The following is a 22494-nucleotide window of genomic DNA, read 5'->3' as shown; positions in this document are numbered from 1 at the left end:
TTGGCTATTGTTACAAATATCCCCCAGAGACTCAAGACTGTTCTTGTGCTCCAGAGTCACATTTAGTCAACCTAACTTAAATAAACCCAGACAATAACATAAATATGGAACACACTGGAGCTCTAGCTTTCTTTCTTTCTTTCTTTCTTTCTTTCTTTCTTTCTTTCTTTTTATTTTTTACTTGTGTCGTTATAAGTTTACTATAATTATGGAATGGTAGTGCTGTCAAATGACAACTGACAAATATTTATAAATTGTAAATTTTTATTTCCCATTTTTAATTATTTATTTCTTTACAAGCACAGTTTAACTACCCCATACAGATATTTACATTTTAAAAAACATGTTACTCTTTTTATTTCTTTTTTGGTAACTAGTGCAGCTACTGTAAATACTTTTTCCAAAAGCTAGTTTGACTGTTATGTCTTTTAAATGATGAGTAACTTGTAACTTGGCAGTCTTTTCAAAACAACCTTCCCAACACTTAACTGCAGCCAGTCAACAGTTTTGTATTATAACTTATAGGGTGTGTATTCCATATATAACAGCATTATTTCTGGTCACTTTGCAGTGTGTGCACCTTTGATCTACTGACATGATAGTGATGCTCCTGCTGACGAGACGGCGGGCTTTTCCTCTCTCAATCAGAGGACAGGAGGGAAACATGTTTATGATGTTTATGACAGTCTGGATCATCAAATCGAGCTGCTCTCCTTCTGTTTTTAGTGTGTTACAGATAAACTGGCCAATAACCATTTGACCATTTCTACTAAATTCTCTAAATGTGCATTTCCATCTTTCCAGATTATCTTCTTTTCCTTTTATTAATTTAATTGTCAGCTCAAGATTTTTTTTTGATTAATATCTTTATGTTTCATAGTTCACTCATAATAAAATGACACTGATATTCTTTATGTATTCAAACCTATTTTATTATCCAGTGTCTTTGCTGCTGACCTTCGATGATCCAATTCCATCGTACTAATAAACAAGAATTATTCAGGATAAATATAACATTTGTCCTTTTTTTCTTGCGGGGTGGCGGGGTGGGTGGATGGATTCATGATTGTGCCAGACTGCCAGTCTTTTCTAAAAATACAAATACGCAGAACTCCACAAGTAGACAGAAGTGAGATGCAGTACAGTGTGTGTGTGTATGTGTGTGTGTCTATGGCTGTCATGGAGCTGTTGTTCCTGAAACAGAACAGCCATCTGACAGCACATAAATCCTTCATGCATGTGTCTAGCGTGAGTTTCTCTCAGTGTGTGAGTGTGTGTGTGTGTGTAAATGTGTTGAAAAGCCAGTGTGATACAATGTCTCAAAGCTAATATGACCTTCTCTAACCTACTTAATGTGTGTGTGTTTGTGTGTACAGTAATGACAGAATTACATTTTTATACCTGCATTAATTTGACCCAAAACGCTGATCTTCATGTAAGACTTACCAACTCATAAATACTGTATTGCTCCAAATAAAATACCTTTTTTTCCCCCGGAAATGCATCTAATAAATATATGTTCATCTTATATTCAGGGTCTATACTTTTAAATGTCAATTAAACACCTGCAATTATAGGTGGGGCCAAATACACATACTCAGGACTGAATCGAAGCAGTGATTTGTGAAGTTTTGGGTATAATTTTGTTTTGAACCAGTGGTTTGTAGCTCGTATCAAACTGTCAAAGTCACGTGATTACAGTAAACAAAGCTTTGTTACGTCATAAATGTTTCAGAATCTCTGCAGTTTGCCATTATGCAGTGGTGCGCCATTGACCCCGTGCCTATAAGTTACTTCCTGATCTCAGATCAGTTTAGTAAATTTGTGAATATTTTAATGGAACATTTGTGTAATTAATAGGAAGAGTAGTGGTTAATAATCGATTAATGGTCTGTTTAGACAAGCCATCCATTAATTAAACAAACAAAACAAACAATGCTAATTACAGTAATAAAAGAAGAGATATTATGTAGACACTTCCTATTTTATAGTATTAGATGATGTTAATTGCTTTTAATATATTATACGTTCAATAAAATATTTTCAGGTGGTTTGTAAAAGCTGGTTTTATTCTTTTTTGGCATGAGTTTTGTTGTATTTACACAATTTTGACCAGCAGGTGTTTCGAGCGCTTCAAATCTTTTTATGAATCAACTGGTTTAGTTAATTCGAATCTTTGAGTTTCTCAACTAGCGGGAACTTACCAAAAAGTATCAATAAATTAAATAACTGGTACTTGCTGATTTATTTACATTATATAAGAAAATACTTTTTAATTATATACATTTAAATGTGCTGTTTATATTGATTGTTTTTTTACGGGATAAAGTGTGGGCTCAAAATAGTTATATCAATTGATTTGAAGATGAGGATGTATAGGGTTAACTGTGAAATACTGGGCCTTCCTAAAAGCTGGGACAGCCAAAGTATGAATCATGGCATTAAATGCATGTGCCAAGAGAAAATCAAAAACAAGATCACTATGTTCAGAATGAAACACTGGCTGAATACTGTATTCTGCACTGCCTCCTATGGTTTAAAAATAGTATGTGCAACCACAAACATTATCCCATGACAAATGTGTGGAGTGAGTGCTAGCTAGGTATCTTATGTATGCTGGCATTCACATGCCATATATATAATATTCTGTATAATGCAAGAATTATAGTAGTAATATGGTAGCATGCTATTCTGAACATATCTGACCAAAAAAAAAGACCTAGCATTATGGCTGCATGGTTTACGTTTAAAGTTAAAATTAGCAAAACCTGCAATTTAGTTAAAAAAGTAAATGCACTGCATGTTTCAGAGTGAAGTGTGGCACTGAGTCTTCTTTTACACACATTACATTATCTGCTAAATAAGACCATATTGGATATCAGTACTGTAATTTTAACATTAATGAAAAAAATGTATGTACAATACCATACAATACAATAATAATGTTATTATTGTGCATTTTATAATACTATTCTAATTGATAAATGTATTTAAAAATACTACTATTTAATATTATTAACAAACATAATCATCATCATAATTATTTTTAAAATATATATAAAAAGTGTATTTTTCAGTGAAATATTACAATAGTAATATTTCTTATTTTGTTTGGATTTAGTCATTTTTATATTTTTATTTAATAGTAAGAATATGTAATTATTATTAATTCTTTATTATTATTATTATTATTATTAATATTATTATTAGAAAAAATATACAAATCACTAAATAATTATCATAATAATTTATTATTATTTTATTTAATAACCATATTGACATATTAATTTTATTGCTTTCGCTTCTTTTTCCTCTCAGAAAAATTGCATTAAATTGCAATAAGAATTTTACCCCAAATCATGCAGCCCACCTAGCAGAAACCCTCCTCTCAAATGTTTGGAGTACATTAAATTTACAATAAGTTTTCAGACTATCAAACAAGTAATTTCTGAGTTGAATTCAGATGTTGTGGCATGACCTAATTCAAGCACTTAATATACAAGACAATGCATTAATATAATCATCAGAATCATTGACAGTGCTATGCACGCCATGCAGTGTGGATGTGATGCTATAGATCCTGCCCTCACCAATGCATAGCTGTGCCAGTCTGAATGAGGTCAATCTCTAGCACATGGCTAGCTTGCTTGTGTTTGGTGTGTAATGTAGTGACACCTGCCTTAGAAATCAGGACACGAGCATCACCTGCTCCACAGCCTCACACGTCAGTAATAGAGTCAGACACAAACACAACTTACACTTAAGCCTTTTAAATAACAGTGCTTTGAAAAAGATTATAAAATGACACAGGCTTCTGCTGCAGTCTCTATTCGTCCTGTGCAAAAAAAGCCTAATACACACTGACCCCTAGTGTAAGATGCATATTGTTGCAAGAGTAGAGGTGCAATGAGGAAAACAACAACAGCAAACATTTTAAAATCAAATGAATGAGAAAGAAAAAAACACCTAGACCCAAACCGCTGATGTTTGTACTCTGAAAGAGCTCTTCGTTACCGATATTAATTATTGAACATTTAATATTAACATGAACTGCCCCACATTTGTATGAAGGATTTGAACCTCTTGACTTCAGTCTAAGATTTACAAGATACACTCTCTGCACTTACTGTTTTATAAATAAATGTCTTTGGATTTAAATGCCAAGAACTATCATTTTGACCCCGACGTGATTTGAACACGCAACCTTCTGAGCTGGAGTCAGACGTGCTACCGTTGCGCCACAAGGTCTGTACTGTGATATCAGGAATAATCCCATAGGATTTCATTCTGTTGATCCTGTCTGTTCATATCACTTCGTGTCAGGTTCAAACCTCAGGACGCTGATTATGTTTTTCAGGACTCAAGCTGGTGCATTTATTCAGCTGCAGCACCATCTAGTGATGAAATAATGATTGCATTAATGCATAAAGTGCTGTTCATGTTAGAAAGCAAAACAAAAAAACCAAACATTTAAACGTTTAATAAATAATTATTATAATATTTAATAAATAAAATGAACATAGGCCTAATTTTAACTAATTAAAAATATCGCTCAAATATTTCTCAAACAAAATTCTTAATTTATTGGTGAAAAATTCTACATTTTATAGTAATGTCTACATTCTACGACATTTTGGCATTGTAAAACGTTTAAACGTGTAATCTTGTCCCGACAAAGATGAACTATCCATCCAATATTTGAATGCTAGCATTTTTATAGAATAGTGTAATTATTGTTGTTATGATTATGTAGGCCTACTGGCAACATGTGACTGATGAATTTCATAATCAAACTCGGTACATAAATATGTGCTATTAATTGTAGAACTTAATAATCGTATAGAGTAAAGATAATAGATTTGACCCCGACGTGATTTGAACACGCAACCTTCTGATCTGGAGTCAGACGCGCTACCGTTGCGCCACGAGGTCCTAACGAACGTCTGATATTAGCAGAAATTCAAGAAGTAGTAAGTGATCAGGATCAACTCAGACTGCTGCTTTAGGGCTTTCAGTGGAAGATTCATATGATGAGAATTGCGACAGCGATTTGCGCTAAACTAGTTTCGATGTGCTTGTTTGGACTGAAGGGCTGCAAATGTTTATTGTGTAACAATACTGCTACATAATATTGTTATTATTGTATGTTTGATAATTAATACAAATAAATTGTATTTATTATTATTATTATTATTATTATTATTGTTGTTGTTGTTGTTGTTGTTATTATTATTATCATCATCATCATTATTATTATTATTATAACATAAAATAATATATTTTCTTTGTGCATATTTTTCATCCTTATCCGAGAGATGCATGTTTATGTAGCTAATGCAAATGAAATAAATAAAAATAAGCACAGGTCACATGTTGCAGTTCGATATGATTGTCACTCAGATGCACATGGTGTGTACAAGCCAGCTGAACGACAGTGATGTCATTAGACAGATTCTTTAGATTGTGTCTCTTCACTCCTGCAGCGATCCCCGATGCGCGCGCCACATATGGGATGGAGCTCTATTAATAAAACCAGCGCGAGCCTGGCAATATGAGTGGAGTATCAAACTCCCATGGGATTACACAGGAATGGAGACACAAAAGTTAGTTAAAGATCAGTTCATTAAGATCTAAAATGAGTATCTGAGTCCAGAAAGACAAGATAATAAAATTATAAACATAAATATTATAAATAAATAATAAATTATTTTCCATTTAATATAATATTTTTAATAAATAATTATAATATTTTAAATTAAAACAATGTTTCAAAATTTTTTTTTATAATATACAGTATATTGATAAATATTATACAAAACATATTTAATATATGAAGGGAAGCATTTATAAATAAATGATGATTAAATATTAATATTATAAATTATGGTAAATATGTATATATTATATATTTAAAATAAATGTCATTTTGTTAAATATATTTTGATAAATAATTAACATGTTGAATATAAATATTTAAACATTTATAAAAATACACAAATATTTATAAATACTATTATGATATTTTCTTAGATTTAATATATTTCAAATTATATATTTTAAATAAATATTGAAAACATTTAACATGTTTAAAAAATTATGTTTGGCAAACATTTTTTTATTATATTTTAAATACACAGTGTGTCAATATATTATACAGTATATTATGTTAATATTTATAAATAATATATAGATACTCCTGAGTACCAGAAAAAAAGCTTTGTGAATTTAGCATTTTTTCTTGTCATTACATTGTTTAGAGAAAAAAATGGATACATAACATTTTTGGAAAATTATATTTTATTCAAATGTTATGCTATGTCCTCTGTAAAGGACACAAGGAAAAAATAAATAAAGTGACGTGAATACATGTAAAGGCAAAAAGGGTTTTTTTTTTTATCACCTATCAATTTTTAGGTTTCTAGATTTATTTATTTTTTTTTACTCCAAACTTTGTTTAAAGATGATTCTCAACTATGTTATAAAATATCTAACAAAATAATTTCATATACCTTTTTTTCTTTATGCAATATGTGTATAAAAATACTCATGAACTGGTTTTCCCATTAAAAACAATGTATGTTATTTAAAAATTGCCCAGATTTTCATAATAATATCTAATAAGAATATTGATATATAATTTATTTTTCTATTTAATTACTTACCTGGCAGGGGAGACACCATGATCAAGAAGACGGTTCACCCAGGGTGAGGCTTGTCCATTACACTCCGGCCATGCTGACCCCTGCGAATTCCCCAAATGTGGGAATCTCGACTGCATAATTTATGGTAGTGGGGACTGCATTTGCGCTCTCCCCTGAATTTTTTTTTTGTGTGTGGGAAGTTGTGGCCTAGTGGTTTGAGAGTTTGACTCCTAACCCTATGGTTGTGGGTTTGAGTCTTGGGCCAGCAAGACCATGACTGAGGTACCCTTGAGCAAGACACTGAACCTCCAACTGCTCCCCACAGTGTGTGTGTGTGTGAGTTCACAGTGTGTGTACAATGGATGGGTTAAATGCAGAGCATGAATTTTGAGTATGGGTCACCATATGTCACTTCACTTATTGTTATAATTAATTAGAATTATCTCCCAAAATGCGGAATAAACATGCTTTTAGTGGTGTCTCTACAGTGGACATGTATGAAATTATGTTTCATAACTGGAAGTCATATTTTAATTTGAAACCCCATAACATTTTTCTGAGATGTTGAATTATGACAAACAATTAAAAAACTAATCATATTTAAATGATAATTAGAAATTATATTTCCATATTTTATTATCATATTTTATTATCATATTAAATTAATGTCAAATTAAACAATGTCAAGATTCTTGACTCTTTCCAGGACATCCAGACTTAAAACTGTAAAATGTAATGTCCACTACAGAGACAAAAACTCCATAGCTGGGTCTCAGTAGGATATGTTTATATTAGGTATATTTATAAATACATGTAAATATTATCATACACAGTATTTATATGTATATATTTAAAATAAATAAAAAAATGTATTTTTTAAATATTTAAAACATTATTTTAAATAAACAGTGTTTACACACACACACATATATATATTCTATACAATCTATACATTGAAAAAAAAAAAAATATATATATATATATATATATATATATATATATATATATATATATATATATATGTTTTGTCAAATGATTAATCGCATCCAAAATAATAGTTTTTGTTTGTTATGAGTGTGTACTGTGTATATTTATTATGTGTATATAATTACAAACACATTTTACAAAATTATATTTTTATATATTAAATTTATTTATATATAATATAGAAAATAAGAATATGAAGATATACAGTAAATGTATAAATGTATAAATATTTTCAAAATATATACTGTATGTATAATTGTCTGGCATACAAACTTTTTTGTTATTAAGTCTATTATTTAGTCTATTATTATCATTAGTATTTTTATTTATTTATTTATTTATATAGGCAGATCTTGGGCTCTGTAGCAAATAGTTAAAAATCTAAACAGTTCGATAAATAAAGAATACATATTTTTTTGTGTGCAAACACTATATTGTATTATAAAATATGTAGTATATTATGTTACTATTGTTTTGTAAATATTAATATATGAATGGTTTTGTGTGTGTAAACAAGTGTGTACCAATGGATGAGCAACCTCCCCAAAATTAGTGCATAAATGCACAAAAATAACACAAACTCAGCATATTGAGTCAAAGACATGGACACAAATAAAGACACATTGTGATGCGCTCGTAAGAAAGGGTGCTGAAAGAGCTGCATTCTGTTTAGCTGGTGTAAAACTCTCTGTAAAATAACAACACTTTAACACGTCTGTGTCGCTCTCCCATCTCTCCAAACTTTCTTCTCAGACTCGGAGGATCCAGGAGGGTTTCAAATGTCATTGCTTCTCTCTTCTCTTCTCCTGGTTTGTCTCCCTCCTTCCAGCTCTCTCCTTGCTTGGTGGGTAATTTGAGTTCCCTGAACGCTTTGAATAACTGAGGGACTGTGAAATAAAAAGCAAAAAAAGTGACACAAGCTGTCAGTCGAAGGAAGACAAGCGAGACGCAGTTACAGCTATGCCTGAGCCCACAGAAGGTACATCTCTCCGTTTCCTTCAGCTTTTTTGTATTTATGTTACTTCTACTGTTTATTTACTAGCAGTAGTAGTAACTAGTATGTTTAATAGTGCCAGCATTGTTAGTGACAGTAACAGAAAGTCTACAAAGCATGACACGACTAGAAATGAATCTAAAAGTTAGATTGTTTTGTGTTATTAGATCTGAATATTGAGCTTTTGTTTATTTATCAGCTATTATTGTTTAATTGCATCACCAGAATCACTGATAAGTGAATTGTTTTAAAGAAAACTAAGATTCGTTGATTCGTAACTGTTACTTTTTTATTTGATATATAACAGATATATTGTAATTTGTCTCATATTGTGTTGTCATTGCTACTAAGTATTTTCATGCGCTTTCTTTAATTTGCAAACATTTTTTAGTCTCTAAACATGTGCAAACTCCCCAAACACCTCAAAATAACATTAGAATGAATAGAAGGGTGAAAGCTGAGGAGGAGGAGAGGTGTCATGAATGAGGAAGGGTCAGTGTGAAGAGAAAGAGCGGAGCAGATGTGTCAAGGCAGAAAGATAAAGTCGCACAGATGGCAAAATGATTTTTGGTTTTGGAATGGTTTTATTAGTATGCACAGCATAATTCTCATCTGCATGGTACAGATAGATAATAATGTTGATGTAAATAATATCGACTGTCTATCTGCGATCTTAACTATTCATTAACAGTTTACTTGAAAGCTAAATTGGTGCTCATAAAACCTTATGCTCTGTCAGACAGATGGTGATTTGCAGGTATACGGTCATGAAATATATTTCTTCCTCCTGTCATAGCAGTTTCTCTTTTTTATCCATCCCGTTCTACTGAGTGTGTAAGACGAGAAACTGTGTGACAGTGTGAGAACGGGACGAGATGAAGCACACAGGGTGAATGTGTCCGGTGCACATCTATTAGTCTTAGCACAGTTCCTCTCTGACCACTGGCTTACAGATCATTCACACCAAACCTGAGAACGCCTTCATTAAGTGTGTCACATGAAACTTTAAAAGCTTTATGTGCACTCAACAAAACAGTTCGGCCTAAATTTAAAATGTGTTTGAATTGCATATACAATTTCCATCTATTTGGGTTGCACAGTTTTGACATAACTAATGATATTTGATTTGATTGAAATAATCGTATTTTCAAAATGCATGTTAAGATTCAGTTCATTGTAAAACCAATATAGTTTATCCAGTTAAAAAGTATGAATATGGTTCAAATGTGAAACAAGTGATATTTTAGGGAAGTTTATTCCGTCAAGGGATGAAAAATCTCATAATTCATTTTTAGTTTTCTCACAATTCTGTAAACTGTGCGATATAAAGTCAGAATTGCAAGATATTCTCAGAATTGATAGAAAATTCAGAATTGCAAGATATAAAGACGGAATTATGACATAAACTCAGAATTGCGAGAAAGTCAGAATTGCGACGTATGAACTCAGAATTTTGATATATTAATTCAGAATATAAGTCAGAAAATTCAGAATAGCAAGATATAAAGACAGAATTGCTAGGTATAAATTAAGAATTCTGGGATACAAATTCAGAATTGCAAGATATACTCAGAATTGTGAGAAATTCAGAATTACAAGGTATAAACTCATAATTTTGAGATATTAACTCAGAATTGCGATATAAGTCAGAATTATGAGATTCATAATAGCAAGAAATAAATTAATAATTGCAAGATATAAACTCAGAATTGCGAGATATTAAGCAATAATTGCAAGGTATAAACTAAGCATTTTGATATATTAACTCAGAATTGCGATATGTCAGAATTGCGAAATATAAATTAAGAATTGCGAGATATAAACTCAGAATTTTGAGATACTTACTCAGAATTGCAATATATAAAGAAATCATTGGTGTATGATAAACCCTTCGAATTTTTCAAATGATTTTAAGATAGTGGAAAACACAAAGCCTAATTTAAGACGAGCAGAATCTGAAACCTCGAGCCAATTTGGTGGAGACACATTTTATCTGTGCTCTTTCATTCAGAGCGAGTGTGTAAGTCCCTACTAGGATCCAATTAAGGGTTCAGATGCTAATAAAAGCGTGACCCTCGAGACCTTCACTAAATCCATACCTAGGGCCACATGACTAGACTGTATATCATATGCCACAAAACCTAAACACATTTTTAAGAAGATCTAGGATCGTTGACCTCTTCGTCCCTTTCACACTCCACAGTAAGATATAAATATTTCCTGATGACCTTTGCCATTTCTATTTTCACCTCACATTGGTCTGTAAATCAAAGTTTATTAGACAACTTTATTCATCATGGATTGAGTAAAAAGCAAGGCAAAAACAAAAGAAGTCAGTCATTCGGAGAGATATTTCTGCGCTGCAGGAAAAATAGCAATGGAAAATCACGTCATCTTTTCCTGTGGCAAATCAATCCCTTGGACCGATTCATTTCTCTGTTTAACCTTTGCTACTTCACCCAACCTTTTGAATGAACGGCAGTAAATCCGATCAGCAGCCTGTCAGCAGCGTTGATTTACACACTGTCGCTCTTAGAAGGCTTCTTCCAGATGCTGTTGTCCGATATGGTAATGCCACAGAAGCCCTGGGGAGAGACGAGCTCTAAAAATACCTTCATATGCTGATAATCACCACTTCAGCTTCACAGACTTTACTAGTGCAGAAGAACACTCGGGACAGCTGATTTAACAGTGTTTGTCACCATCCAAATGCAAAGTTAGCAGAACCTCAAGCTTCTATTTAAAGCTGCACTTATGGTTTTCTAATTAAATAAAGCTGTGCACATAATGAATAACGTTTTTAAAATGTTTTTCACATGAGATCATAATGAGCTTATTTAAAGCTAATTTATTTGAAATGGACCAAACATATTGAGATCTTATCTCCTGTTACTGGATACTTTTGCTCATGAAATAAATAGTAATATATTAACATTTATATTTTACACAACCAAATCTGGGGTCAGAAAGCATTTTTTCCAAAAATAAAAAAAGTCTCTTCTGCTCACCAAGGCTGCAGTTATTTTGATAAAAGATACAGTAAACACAGTAATATTGTAAAATATTAATATAATTAAAAAAATCTGTTTTATATGTGAATATATTTTAAACTGTAATTTATTTCTGTGATGCACAGCTGTATTTCCAGCATCATTCCTCCAGTCTTCAGTGTCACATGATCTTCAGAAATCATTCTGATATGCTGATTTACTGCTCAAGAAACATTTCTGATTATTATCAATGCTGAAAACTGGTGCTGCACAATATTTTTGTGGAAACAGTGATACATTTTATTTTTCAGAATTATTTGATGAATAGAAAGTTCAGAAGAACAGCATTTGTTTTATAATCATGTTGACATTATCAGTTTATCAAACAGCACTGAATGAGTGCAAATAAAACAATGCAACATATAGTGTAATAAAATGCAACTATGTAATAGCTATGATAGCAAAATCAATAAGATTACAAACTTTTAAAAGGACAGAGCATGTCCAATCAGTCCTAATTTTGCCATAAATTGGTTAGTTAGAAGCTAGTCTCAATATAAATAAATTCAATTAGTAATTTAATTGGAGTGACCCGGGATCAAGTGCTTAGCTCAGGGTCGCAATGCTGACAGACTGGGTCTCAGACCTTTAGCCACTACGCCGCATCAGTCATTTACATGCACAGATATAGACAGATATAGTCGCCTCGGCACGGGTCTCATTACGTGCTGCATTATCGGCCACCCAGATTCACTGATTTGGTAAAGTTTGAATGGGTGCTTTTATAACATAATCTGCATTATATCTGAATTGCCTGAGTGATAGATGGAGGTTCAGCAGCTATGTTGGGAAACGCTGGTTGCATACGTGTGTGTGTTTGTGTGTGTGTGTGTGTGTGTGTGTGTGTGTGTGTGTGGAATTGTGCTAAGACAGGGAGCTTACCTTCCTAATGTGCTAAATCCAGAGTGGAGTACACTGTGTTAAGTATTGCCTCAATCCCTCTGAAACACACACACACACGTTTGTTTTTGTGAAAAGTGGGTTCATTCCATAGGTGTAATGGTTTTTATACTGTAGAAACTGTATATTCTACGGCCCTACACCAACCCTACACCTAACCCTAACCCTCACAGGAAACTTTGTGCATTTTTACTTTCTCAAAAAAACTCATTCTGTATGATTTATAAGCGTTTTGAAAAATGGGGTTATGTCCTCATAAGTCACCCTCTCCTTGTAATACCTGTGTCATACCCATGTCATTATACAGAGTTGTGTCCTGACATGACACAAAAACAAGAGCACACACACACACACTCAAACACACACACACACACACACACACACACACACACACACACACACACACACACACACACACACACACAAACACACACACACACACACACACACACACACATTGTGTTTCCATGTTTTATGGGGACTCATAGGCATAATGGTTTTTATACTGTACAAACTGTATTTTCCATATTCTTACACCAACCCTACTCCTAAACTTATCTCTCACAGGAAACTTTGTGCAATTTTAAATTTAATTTTTTTTTAATTCGGTATGATTTATAAGCTTGTTCACTCATGGGGACCTCAAAAATGTCCCCGCAAGGTCAAGATTTACTGATATTACAATCCTTGTGGGGACATTTAGCCTCATATCATGATAAATATCAGGTACACACACACACACATACACACACACCTTAAGTGAATCATGAAGACAAAGTTTGAGGTGTTTATTCACCAAATATAAACCATAAACACTAGATATAAAGCATTTCTGTGTTACTGCAGTTAGCCAGGAGTTATTTACTTACAATTACATTTACTTATGACAAACTGATTTTATAATATTACAATTTATTGTAGGTGAAGTGTGACATTTATGAGGTATTAACTGGAATTGAAACCACATACATTAATAACATTTGGAGCCAGATCAGAAGATAGGATCATTTTACTGAATCCTGCTCTAAAAGTCAGTTCACAAAATTTTCAATAGCCAGATTTCCTGAACAAGTCCACATGTGATCTTTGATCATAATTTGGATTAGAAAAATGATCTATTTTATAATAAGTGATCAAATTCCTAATTCCAGATTCCTAAATAAATGAATTGCAAACACAATAACTCCAAGCAGCATTCAATGAAAGATAACAAAATAAATGCAAAGATAAAAGCATAAATAAATAAGGATTTAATACAATTTTCTAATATTTTTTATGCCACAAAACATTGATCAACTTATTTATTAATTAATAAAATAAAAGAATCTCTTTATTAATACTGAAGTATGTAACAGCAAATATAACAAATTTAAAGAGGTTAATTAATACTTACTGTAAATTGCAAGTAATTTAAAGAGTTTTAAGGCAGTCTTGCTTTCAGTTACTTTAAGGGTTGAAATATCATTTTTGAGCCATTTTTAGACACAAAGTTAATTTCTATGTGTGGCTTGAAACGTGATACAGTGCTAAAAAAAAAAAACAGAAAGAGTCCAGTGAAGACAGACACATAACACCATGGGTAGTCAGATCATATTTTATACAAACCTAAAAAAGTAACAGCATCCTTCAAAAGGCAGCAGAGCTTTCCTGATCCATCCTACTTACTTTTTAAAAGATTGTGTCCACTGAAAAACATAATTAAACAGGAATGAGTCGTCTACTTTACTCAAAATCAATCTGAAGTGTGGTCACAATAACCTTGCATGTGGCACATCCTCTCGGTTAACCAAAAAACAAATTGCAGCATATCTGTGGTTATGGCTCAATATTCTTTAAGCTCAGTCATTTTAGACAGTTATTTGCCCGACCATAAGAGCCTGACTGTGAGACACTTGCTATTTGATACTGGTGTGGTCGAAGAGAAGATTCCTGGCCTGACATCAGAGAGGTTACGATGTTACCGTTGCCTTTTAACAAGCGCCATGGCAACAAAGTGCCCTCCTGAGAACGAGGCGATGTTAGGCATGCTGCTATTTCAGACCACATGATCAGAGAGAGTTTCTCATCACCAGAGTGGAAACATCTTGATGAAGTTGCATTGACACCTCCAACTCCAAAGCAAGAAATTAGTGCTCAGCTGGTAATGTTTTTCAACTGCAGATGCTGAAATTAGGTCATATATATATCAGAGTATCTGCAGGTTAAGACCAAGTAAAGCAATCATCTGAAGGGAATATAAATCTTCCTCAGTAAATGTCTTGTTTTCCAGTGAAAAAGTCTAAAATATTCTTAAATCAAGATATATTTACCTGAGATGCAACATGACATAAATAGTCTTGTTTTCTGAGAAATGTATTAAAATGAAGTGAGTTTATGATTAAAACAAGAAAGAAAACAAAATCTGCCAGTGGGTTTCTGAGAGATATTTGTTCTTGTTTTAAACATAAGCTTACTTAATTTAGTTAAGTTTCTCAAAAAAAATAAAAAACCTTTGTATCTTCATTTAGCATCTCAAGTAAATGTATCTTGATTTAAGGATGTTTAGATATTTGATTATAGAAGTTTTTTTTTTTTTTTTTTGTGGTAAATGCAACATTTAATGCAATGACTTTTACACACACACACACACACACACACACACACACACACACACACACATGTTTGTTTTTGTGAAAAGTGTGTTCATCCCATAGGTGTAATGGTTTTTATACTGTACAAACTGTATATTCTACGGCCCTACACCAACCCTACACCTAACCCTAACCCTCACAGGAAACTGTGCATTTTTACTTTCTCAAAAAAACTCATTCTGTATGATTTATAAGCGTTTTGAAAAATGGGGTTATGTCCTCATAAGTCACCCTCTCCTTGTAATACCTGTGTCATACCCATGTCATTATACAGAGTTGTGTCCTGATATGACACACACACACACACACGCAGAGAGAGAGAGACACATACATACCGTATAGAGAGAGAGAGAGAGAGAGAGAGTTATTTAGTTTAATAGCAAACGAGATGTATACAGTGAAATTAAACATTTGTTACCCTAGTTTTATTTGAAAATTCACTTATGGTGCATTAAAACTGCCCTTTACCAGCAGATTCTTACCCACGTTTATATAGCAAACTATGGCATCACCTTTAATCAAATTAACAGCTGTATTTTCCAATTATGAAAAAGACAACTCAGTCAAAGGTCTTATGTGCACACGGTATGTGCATGTAAAAATATACAGAAGAAAGTCTAAAACTGTGAGGTTATGCCACCTACATTTTTCTGGTGTCATATTTATAGGACTGTAGAGCATCTGTGTGGCTGAGAGCCTGTATCATCTTACACAGAGCTCTGGAATATATTTATCATCAGGCCAGATGATGTCAGAGTGGTTACATAGTAACTTAGCCGATGGTCATCAATCATGATTCACGGAAACATTTATGGTCAGTCAGGGCCGTGTTTTCAACATTACTAAACATTACTATTTATTTTAAATAATTTTTACGATAAAAATGCATTCTGTCAGGTCATTGGATCATTGATTGAAATATGTATAATTCGCTGTACAAAATAATTTTTCAAAGATTATTGGAGTACATTTTACAAGTTAAATATATGCATTATATTATGCATTAATTATATGCTTAATCTGTTGTCTAATGCTACTTTTTTGTCTCATTTCTTCCCACAGAGGTGAAGCCAGAGGGTAAGTGACACCATTAATGTGCACTGACCGTTTCCAAATTAGAAGACCTTTAAATATAAAAAGCAAAAGGCACAGAAGATTTCTTTAGTTTAACGTTGTTCTTTCATCTGCAGAAGCTCCAGAAGAGGATGGTAATAAATCTGAATGCTTATGACTCCTTTAGCAACTTCCTTGCATTATTTAAACCACATACTAACTATATAAATCACTTAGAATTTCTTTAAGAGTTCTAAGTCGGTGTGTATGAAAGGACTGTATGATATAATGTGGAATAATAACTATTATATATAGTGAGGTGTGTGTAGGCTAATACAATTCCCCTGCCCTATTTTGAAAATTAATGTAATAATAAAATGAATGACTGCAAAAAGTGAGAAGAGGAGAGAATGGTTGTCTCTTTCCTTGTGCATGAAGCTCACAGAGAATTCAGTTATTTCAGTGATACTATAATTAATGTCCTTCATTGTTTAAGAAAACAAACCAAACGTACTATTGTTTAATGCTTGAATTAATATGTTTTAAATATTTGCAAGGAATATTTAAAATGGAAACGGAGCGTGCTTCTTGTTGACACCATGAAATGTTATTTACAGGATCCCTATCTGTGAATATCCGAGTCTGTCTGTATGTGCGCGTGTAATTTTGTATTATTATAATATACCTGTCACATGCTTGCAGGACGAACCGAGCTGACAGGACTTTTTGTGCAGAAGCCAGAAAGTGTGGTAGCCATCACAGGTATTAAAACTCAAATGCATCATTAAAGCTTCAAATAGTTGCCATCACAAAACCACCCCTATTAAAGGATGAATGCTGCATTATTATGATGGATCTTTTTTTATTTTTTGACACAGGTAAAGATGTAACATTTGTGGTTAAGGTGGACTCCACCAACCTCACACGCAAACCCACCATGAAGTGGTTAAAGGGGAAGTGGATGGACCTCGGGAGCAAAGCGGGAAAACACATCCAGTTAAAAGAGTCCTATGACAGGAACACGAAGGTTAGAGGGCAGTGTGTTGTATTAAGACTCAATTTAATGTAAAAAATTATCATTATAACAGGATTTCTGAACTCATATCCTGGTTTGATGAATGCACAGTGTATTGAATGAAAGCCTGGTTCCATCATGTGAGGAAAAAATTAAATAAACATAACTGACTTATGTCACAATTCAGACTTTTTTCTCAGAATTGCTTTTAAATCAGAATCTTGAGATATAGCCTACATTCAGAAGTGCAAGACAAACACGTTTCTGAGAATAAGAGTCAGAATTGTGAGATATAAACTTGCAATTGCAAGAATTAATCAGAATTGTAAGATGAAAGTCACAGTTAAATTTTTTTATTATTCTGTGGTGGAAAGAAAAATACTGAACTGTGGGATGTTAACATCCCAGTGGGATGTTAAGTTTACATCCCAGGAAAGATAATGTAAGATAAGGAAAAGGTCAGAACTCTTGAGTTTAAATCTTAAATTCTGACTTTCTCCCTCAGAATTGTAAAAAAAAGTTATAAACCTTTATTTTTTATTTTTGTGGTTGAAACAGGTTTCCTTAAAATGGTTTTTCTTTGATTTTGGGAGAGCATTTGATATAAATCAAAACTGAAATGTTAATGGTATTCATTATATCAACAAAATTATTTTAAATTCTTTTATATAAGTACTATATTGAATGGCCTTTTCTTCTACAATAAAGAATATCGATTTTCTTTACACTGAGTTGATCAATTTAAATTAATTTGTGATGTATTTTATTACACATCATCCTTACACATCACATTTCTTTGGCTCGTTTCCTCTCAGATCTACACGTACGAGATGAAGATCGTAAAGGTGGTCCCCGGAGACGCAGGTGGATACAGGTGTGAAGTGTCTGCTAAAGACAAATGTGACAGCTGCACCTTTGAGATCACTGTGGAGGGTTAGTGTGTCTTTCACAACAGAAATAACACTAAAGCACCATCTTAGTAGAAAGACTGCTCTATATTTATCTTTCTTCCTTTTCTGTAGCTGCTGAACAAGAGGAACAAGCAGATATTTTGTCTGCCTTCAAAAGAGCGTGAGTCTGAGTAGACAGACGTGAGCGAATAGACATTTCTCAAAAGTATGCAGCCAGATATTTAGGATTTAACAGGACTGAGTACAATAATTGATCAAGTGAACCAACCATCAAAAAACACTTTGGTTAACTGTCTGTTAATATGAATACTGGGGTAGAATAAAATGAAAGCAATATTTAGACTGTGTTTCTGATTAAATAGGGCAGTAATTGAGGCCATAAAACCATGATTATGTTTTGATTTAATGGTCAAAAGCTATAGCTTACATCAAAAAAAAAAAACTGCGTCATATTATAAGCTTTAATCTATTTTCAGAATTTTCCCAACATTTTTGCTTTAGACCATTTACAAATGCTAAATCACAAAATAAAATAAGGTTACCACTGCATCTTTCTGAAAAAAAAATGGAGTGATTAATATATAGTTTATTTTTTGTTATTTTAAAATCTTAAATTTACTGTCTTTATGAAATAACTTTGTTATTTTTTATTTCATTCTAACGAATAAGTTCTTATTAAAAACTAACCAAAATAATAAAATAATTATATATCGGCATCGGCTGTCAGCATATCGGATATCGGCACAAATCCAATCGTGTATCCCTATATTGGGTGTTCATTTGTGTTCTGGAATTAAGTAAATAATTAAAAAATAACAACATTTTTAGTCATGATGACTTATGAAAAATGGGTGCACAAATGAATGTTAATTTGACTTGCAAAAACATTTCATACACATATACACATATGTATTACATATAGATGTTTTTGATATGTATTAATGTTATGATGTGACGTGTAAATTAATTGAAAAAAGATACTTTTTTGAGTTAAGTGAATATATATATATATATATATATATACACACACACATTGTGTTTTGTGAATTTAACATGTGCTCTTGTACAGTGGTGCTGGGGAGGACGAGGGTGACCTGGACTTCAGTGGTCTTCTCAAAGCTGCTAAAAAGTAAGTGTTCTCTCTCTTTCCATTAAAACCACACTCCGTCTCCTATAACCGCTTCTTGTTTATAACATCATCACTTTCACAGGAAAAAGAAGCCTGAGCCTGAGCTGGAGATCGACGTCTGGGAGCTTCTGAAGAGCGCTCATCCCAGCGAGTACGAGAAGATCGCGTTTCAGTACGGCATCACTGACCTGCGTGGCATGTTGAAACGACTCAAGAAGATGAAGGTCGTGGAGCCCAAAGTCAGCGAGGGTACGAGAAAGAGAGATCAGTCAGAACTCAAGTCTCTGATCTTCTGTTTGAGACTGTGTGTGGGATGTTTCTACAGCGTTCCTGAGACGACTGGAGTCAGCGTACTCCGTTAACAAGGGAAAGAAGATCGTCCTGTCTGTGGAGGTGGCTGACCCTAACGCTGAGGTCAAATGGCTGAAGAACGGCCAAGAGATCAAACCTTCTGCCAAGTGAGAATCTAGAAAGCACACACAAATGCATTGCATTTCAAAGACACAATCCTGAGAAAAGCACTTTCACTTGATCATGTGGAGAAAGCATTACTAAGATGATCCATTTTTTTAGTTTTTTAAACTTAAAATGTGTTAAAATTGTCACAAAATGGCAAAAGTAACAACATTTATACAAAAAAGCAACAGGTCACTGTCAAGCCTGGAGATTGAAACTTATTTTATGTCTAATATTGTAAGGAAGCATCACATATATATCCGTGATACCCGTCTCTTTGTATGGCAGATACATCATGGAGTCTAATGGAAACATTCGAACCCTCACGATTAACAAATGCAGTCTGGCAGATGATGCTGCGTATGAGTGTGTGGTCGGGACTGATAAATGCTTCACGGAAGTCTTTGTTAAAGGTGTGTGAATTAATTAATTTTTTTCCCTCAAATTCATCTGGAAAGCTGCAGTGCTCTCATTTCATTTCTTAACATAGACATCTGCAAAAGCATTAACAAAAACCCAAGATATACTAACTAGCATTAAATTTTTTCTCCAAGAATCGCTTTGCAAACTAATGTCAAAGTAGAGTGTAAAACAGTAAGCTCCTTTAGCATTCTGAAGACACTGTACTAGATAAAGGCATTGTTGCATTGTATACACAGGACTATAATAGTGTTAGAAATCACCTTATCAAATTGCATTTCAGAACCTCCGGTCACCATCACTAAACTGCTGGATGATTACCAGGTCGTGGTGGGAGAAAGAGTGGAGTTTGAGATCGAAGTGTCTGAGGAGGGAGCACATGTCATTTGGTAAACAAACTACAAACAGGCAATAATTTACATCATGAAGGAACTGAAAATGCTTTTACTATATATATATATATATATATATATATATATATAGAGGAGAGAGAGAGAGAGATTTATACACCTGGAAGCTGAATAAAAAAGCTTTCCATTGATGTAAGGTTTATTAGGATAGGACCATACAGTATTTGGCTGAGACAATACTATTTGAAAATCTGGAATCTGAGGGTGCAAAAAAATTCTAAATATAGATGTTTGGCTATTGCTACAGATATACCCCAGAGACTTAAAACTGCTTTTGTGCTCCAGGGTCACATATGTAATATATGTACATAATATAGGAATCTGCACAATTGTGCAGGTGCTGAAAATATTCACATTGTAAAGAGTTATTTTAAACGGTAAGAAAATTTCACAAAATTACTTTTTTTTTTTTGATTAAATAAATGGAGCATTGGTGAGCATATGAGACTTCTTTCAAAAACAAATAAAAAAATAATAATATTTATCCCAGAATTTTGATCGGCTATGACTGTATGTGTAACTGCAGGATGTTTGAGGATCAGGAGTTGTCTCGAGATGACAAAAATTCAAAGTATCGTTTTAAAAAGGACGGGAAACGCCACTGTCTTATTATTCAAGAGGCGACCGTAGAGGACAGTGGGATGTACTTTGTTTACACCAACGGAGGCCAATCAAAGGGAGAGCTCATCGTTGAAGGTAAAATCTGATCTCTACTTACCGCCCTCACCAATGGGGTTGGTTTTGAAGAATAAAGTTGAAACTCTTCAATCGTTTTTTTTTCTTCTCTTTGTCAAACTCAACCCCAGAGAAGGAACTGGAGGTGCTGCAGAGCATCGCAGATCTTACGGTCAAATCGGCAGAGCAGGCTATGTTCAAGTGTGAGGTGTCTGACGAGAAAGTCACAGGGAAATGGTTTAAGGATGGCGTGGAAGTTCAAGCCAGTGACCGTATCAAGATTTCCCATATCGGCAGGTCAGCATTCAGACACGTGTTCACTTTGATGAGATGTATTTGTACAGGTTTGAAACATGTGTGCGTGTGACTACAGGATTCATCGTTTAACCATCGATAACGTCAAGCCAGGGGATGCTGGAGATTACACGTTTGTCCCAGAAGGTTATGCGCTCTCACTGTCTGCTAAACTCAACTTCCTGGGTGAGAGGAAACTCTATAGTCAACAAAACTATCTCAGATTTGTTATGACTGTACATAAACAAATCATTCTTTTCTTTCAGAAATCAAGATCGACTATGTTCCCAGACAAGGTAGGACAAGACGTTTTAATTTCTTATTAAGACATACTAATTGAAAAATATGAATGATTTGCCTTTGTTTAACTGCTAATTGGCCTGGGTTGCGTTTCCCAAAAGCAATGGAAGCGTAAGTACATCGTAGACCCATTGAAACCAATGGAGCTATGATTGACTTAGGCTCACGATGCTTTTGGGAAAGACAGCCCAGACTAGTTCTGAAGACAAAGTATTAACATATGCTCTCTCTAACCACACTTGCTTGTATCCACTTACATTGTCTTGCTCCTTTAAGATCCTCCTAAAATCCATTTGGATGTGGCCGGTAACATGGTTTCTCAGAACACCATCATTGTTGTTGCTGGTAACAAGCTGCGTCTGGATGTGGAGATCACAGGAGAACCCGCTCCCACCGTCTGCTGGATGAAGGGAGACAAGGTAAACATACGAAATAAAGACTATCAATCAGTAGTGATTATAATTTTGTCATTTAATTTGACATATTTGGTATAGTGGGTTATATACATGCTTCAAACTGGGATGCACTAATATAGAATCTCCACCACTAAAACTTTTTTAAATTACATTTTTTTGTTATTGTTGTTGATTGAATTTATGCTGAAATTAATTAGAAATATTACTGGAAAA

General features: G+C 33.4%; 1 protein-coding gene and 3 non-coding genes across 5 annotated transcripts in view; 2 read left to right on the top strand and 2 right to left on the bottom strand.

The window, feature by feature from the left end:
* Nucleotides 1–4176: 4176 nt before the first annotated feature.
* trnaw-cca (transfer RNA tryptophan (anticodon CCA)) lies at nucleotides 4177–4248 on the bottom strand. Its single transcript has one exon. It is a non-coding gene; the product is annotated as a tRNA-Trp (tRNA).
* A 612-nt stretch (nucleotides 4249–4860) lies between these two features.
* trnaw-cca (transfer RNA tryptophan (anticodon CCA)) lies at nucleotides 4861–4932 on the bottom strand. The gene has a single exon. It is a non-coding gene; the product is annotated as a tRNA-Trp (tRNA).
* A 1722-nt stretch (nucleotides 4933–6654) lies between these two features.
* On the top strand, nucleotides 6655–6816 carry LOC132116501 (U1 spliceosomal RNA). Its single transcript, XR_009425642.1, has one exon. It is a non-coding gene; the product is annotated as a U1 spliceosomal RNA (small nuclear RNA).
* A 1686-nt stretch (nucleotides 6817–8502) lies between these two features.
* Nucleotides 8503–22494, top strand: part of mybpc2b (myosin binding protein Cb) — a 29365-nt gene continuing 15373 nt past the window's right edge. The window contains exons 1-17 of one of the 2 annotated variants that reach the window (XM_059525188.1): nucleotides 8574–8607; nucleotides 16265–16279; nucleotides 16393–16410; nucleotides 16958–17017; nucleotides 17134–17282; nucleotides 18086–18203; nucleotides 18293–18341; nucleotides 19251–19310; nucleotides 19393–19559; nucleotides 19636–19768; nucleotides 20055–20179; nucleotides 20470–20575; nucleotides 21123–21292; nucleotides 21403–21568; nucleotides 21645–21751; nucleotides 21832–21861; nucleotides 22142–22284. In XM_059525188.1, the coding sequence (XP_059381171.1) occupies nucleotides 8589–8607; nucleotides 16265–16279; nucleotides 16393–16410; nucleotides 16958–17017; nucleotides 17134–17282; nucleotides 18086–18203; nucleotides 18293–18341; nucleotides 19251–19310; nucleotides 19393–19559; nucleotides 19636–19768; nucleotides 20055–20179; nucleotides 20470–20575; nucleotides 21123–21292; nucleotides 21403–21568; nucleotides 21645–21751; nucleotides 21832–21861; nucleotides 22142–22284 (1635 nt within the window). In that variant the 5' untranslated portion in view covers nucleotides 8574–8588. Of the gene's footprint in view, nucleotides 8608–16264; nucleotides 16280–16392; nucleotides 16411–16957; nucleotides 17018–17133; nucleotides 17283–18085; nucleotides 18204–18292; nucleotides 18342–19250; nucleotides 19311–19392; nucleotides 19560–19635; nucleotides 19769–20054; nucleotides 20180–20469; nucleotides 20576–21122; nucleotides 21293–21402; nucleotides 21569–21644; nucleotides 21752–21831; nucleotides 21862–22141; nucleotides 22285–22494 lie in introns of both variants that reach the window. The other variant, XM_059525189.1, reaches the window with a different exon arrangement.

The sequence above is a fragment of the Carassius carassius genome, chromosome 35, assembly GCF_963082965.1.
Source record: "Carassius carassius chromosome 35, fCarCar2.1, whole genome shotgun sequence".
In the NCBI taxonomy this organism is placed as follows: Eukaryota; Metazoa; Chordata; class Actinopteri; order Cypriniformes; family Cyprinidae; genus Carassius; species Carassius carassius.
Note: the sequence above shows the minus strand (reverse complement) of the source record. Positions and strands in the feature narration are given on the sequence as shown.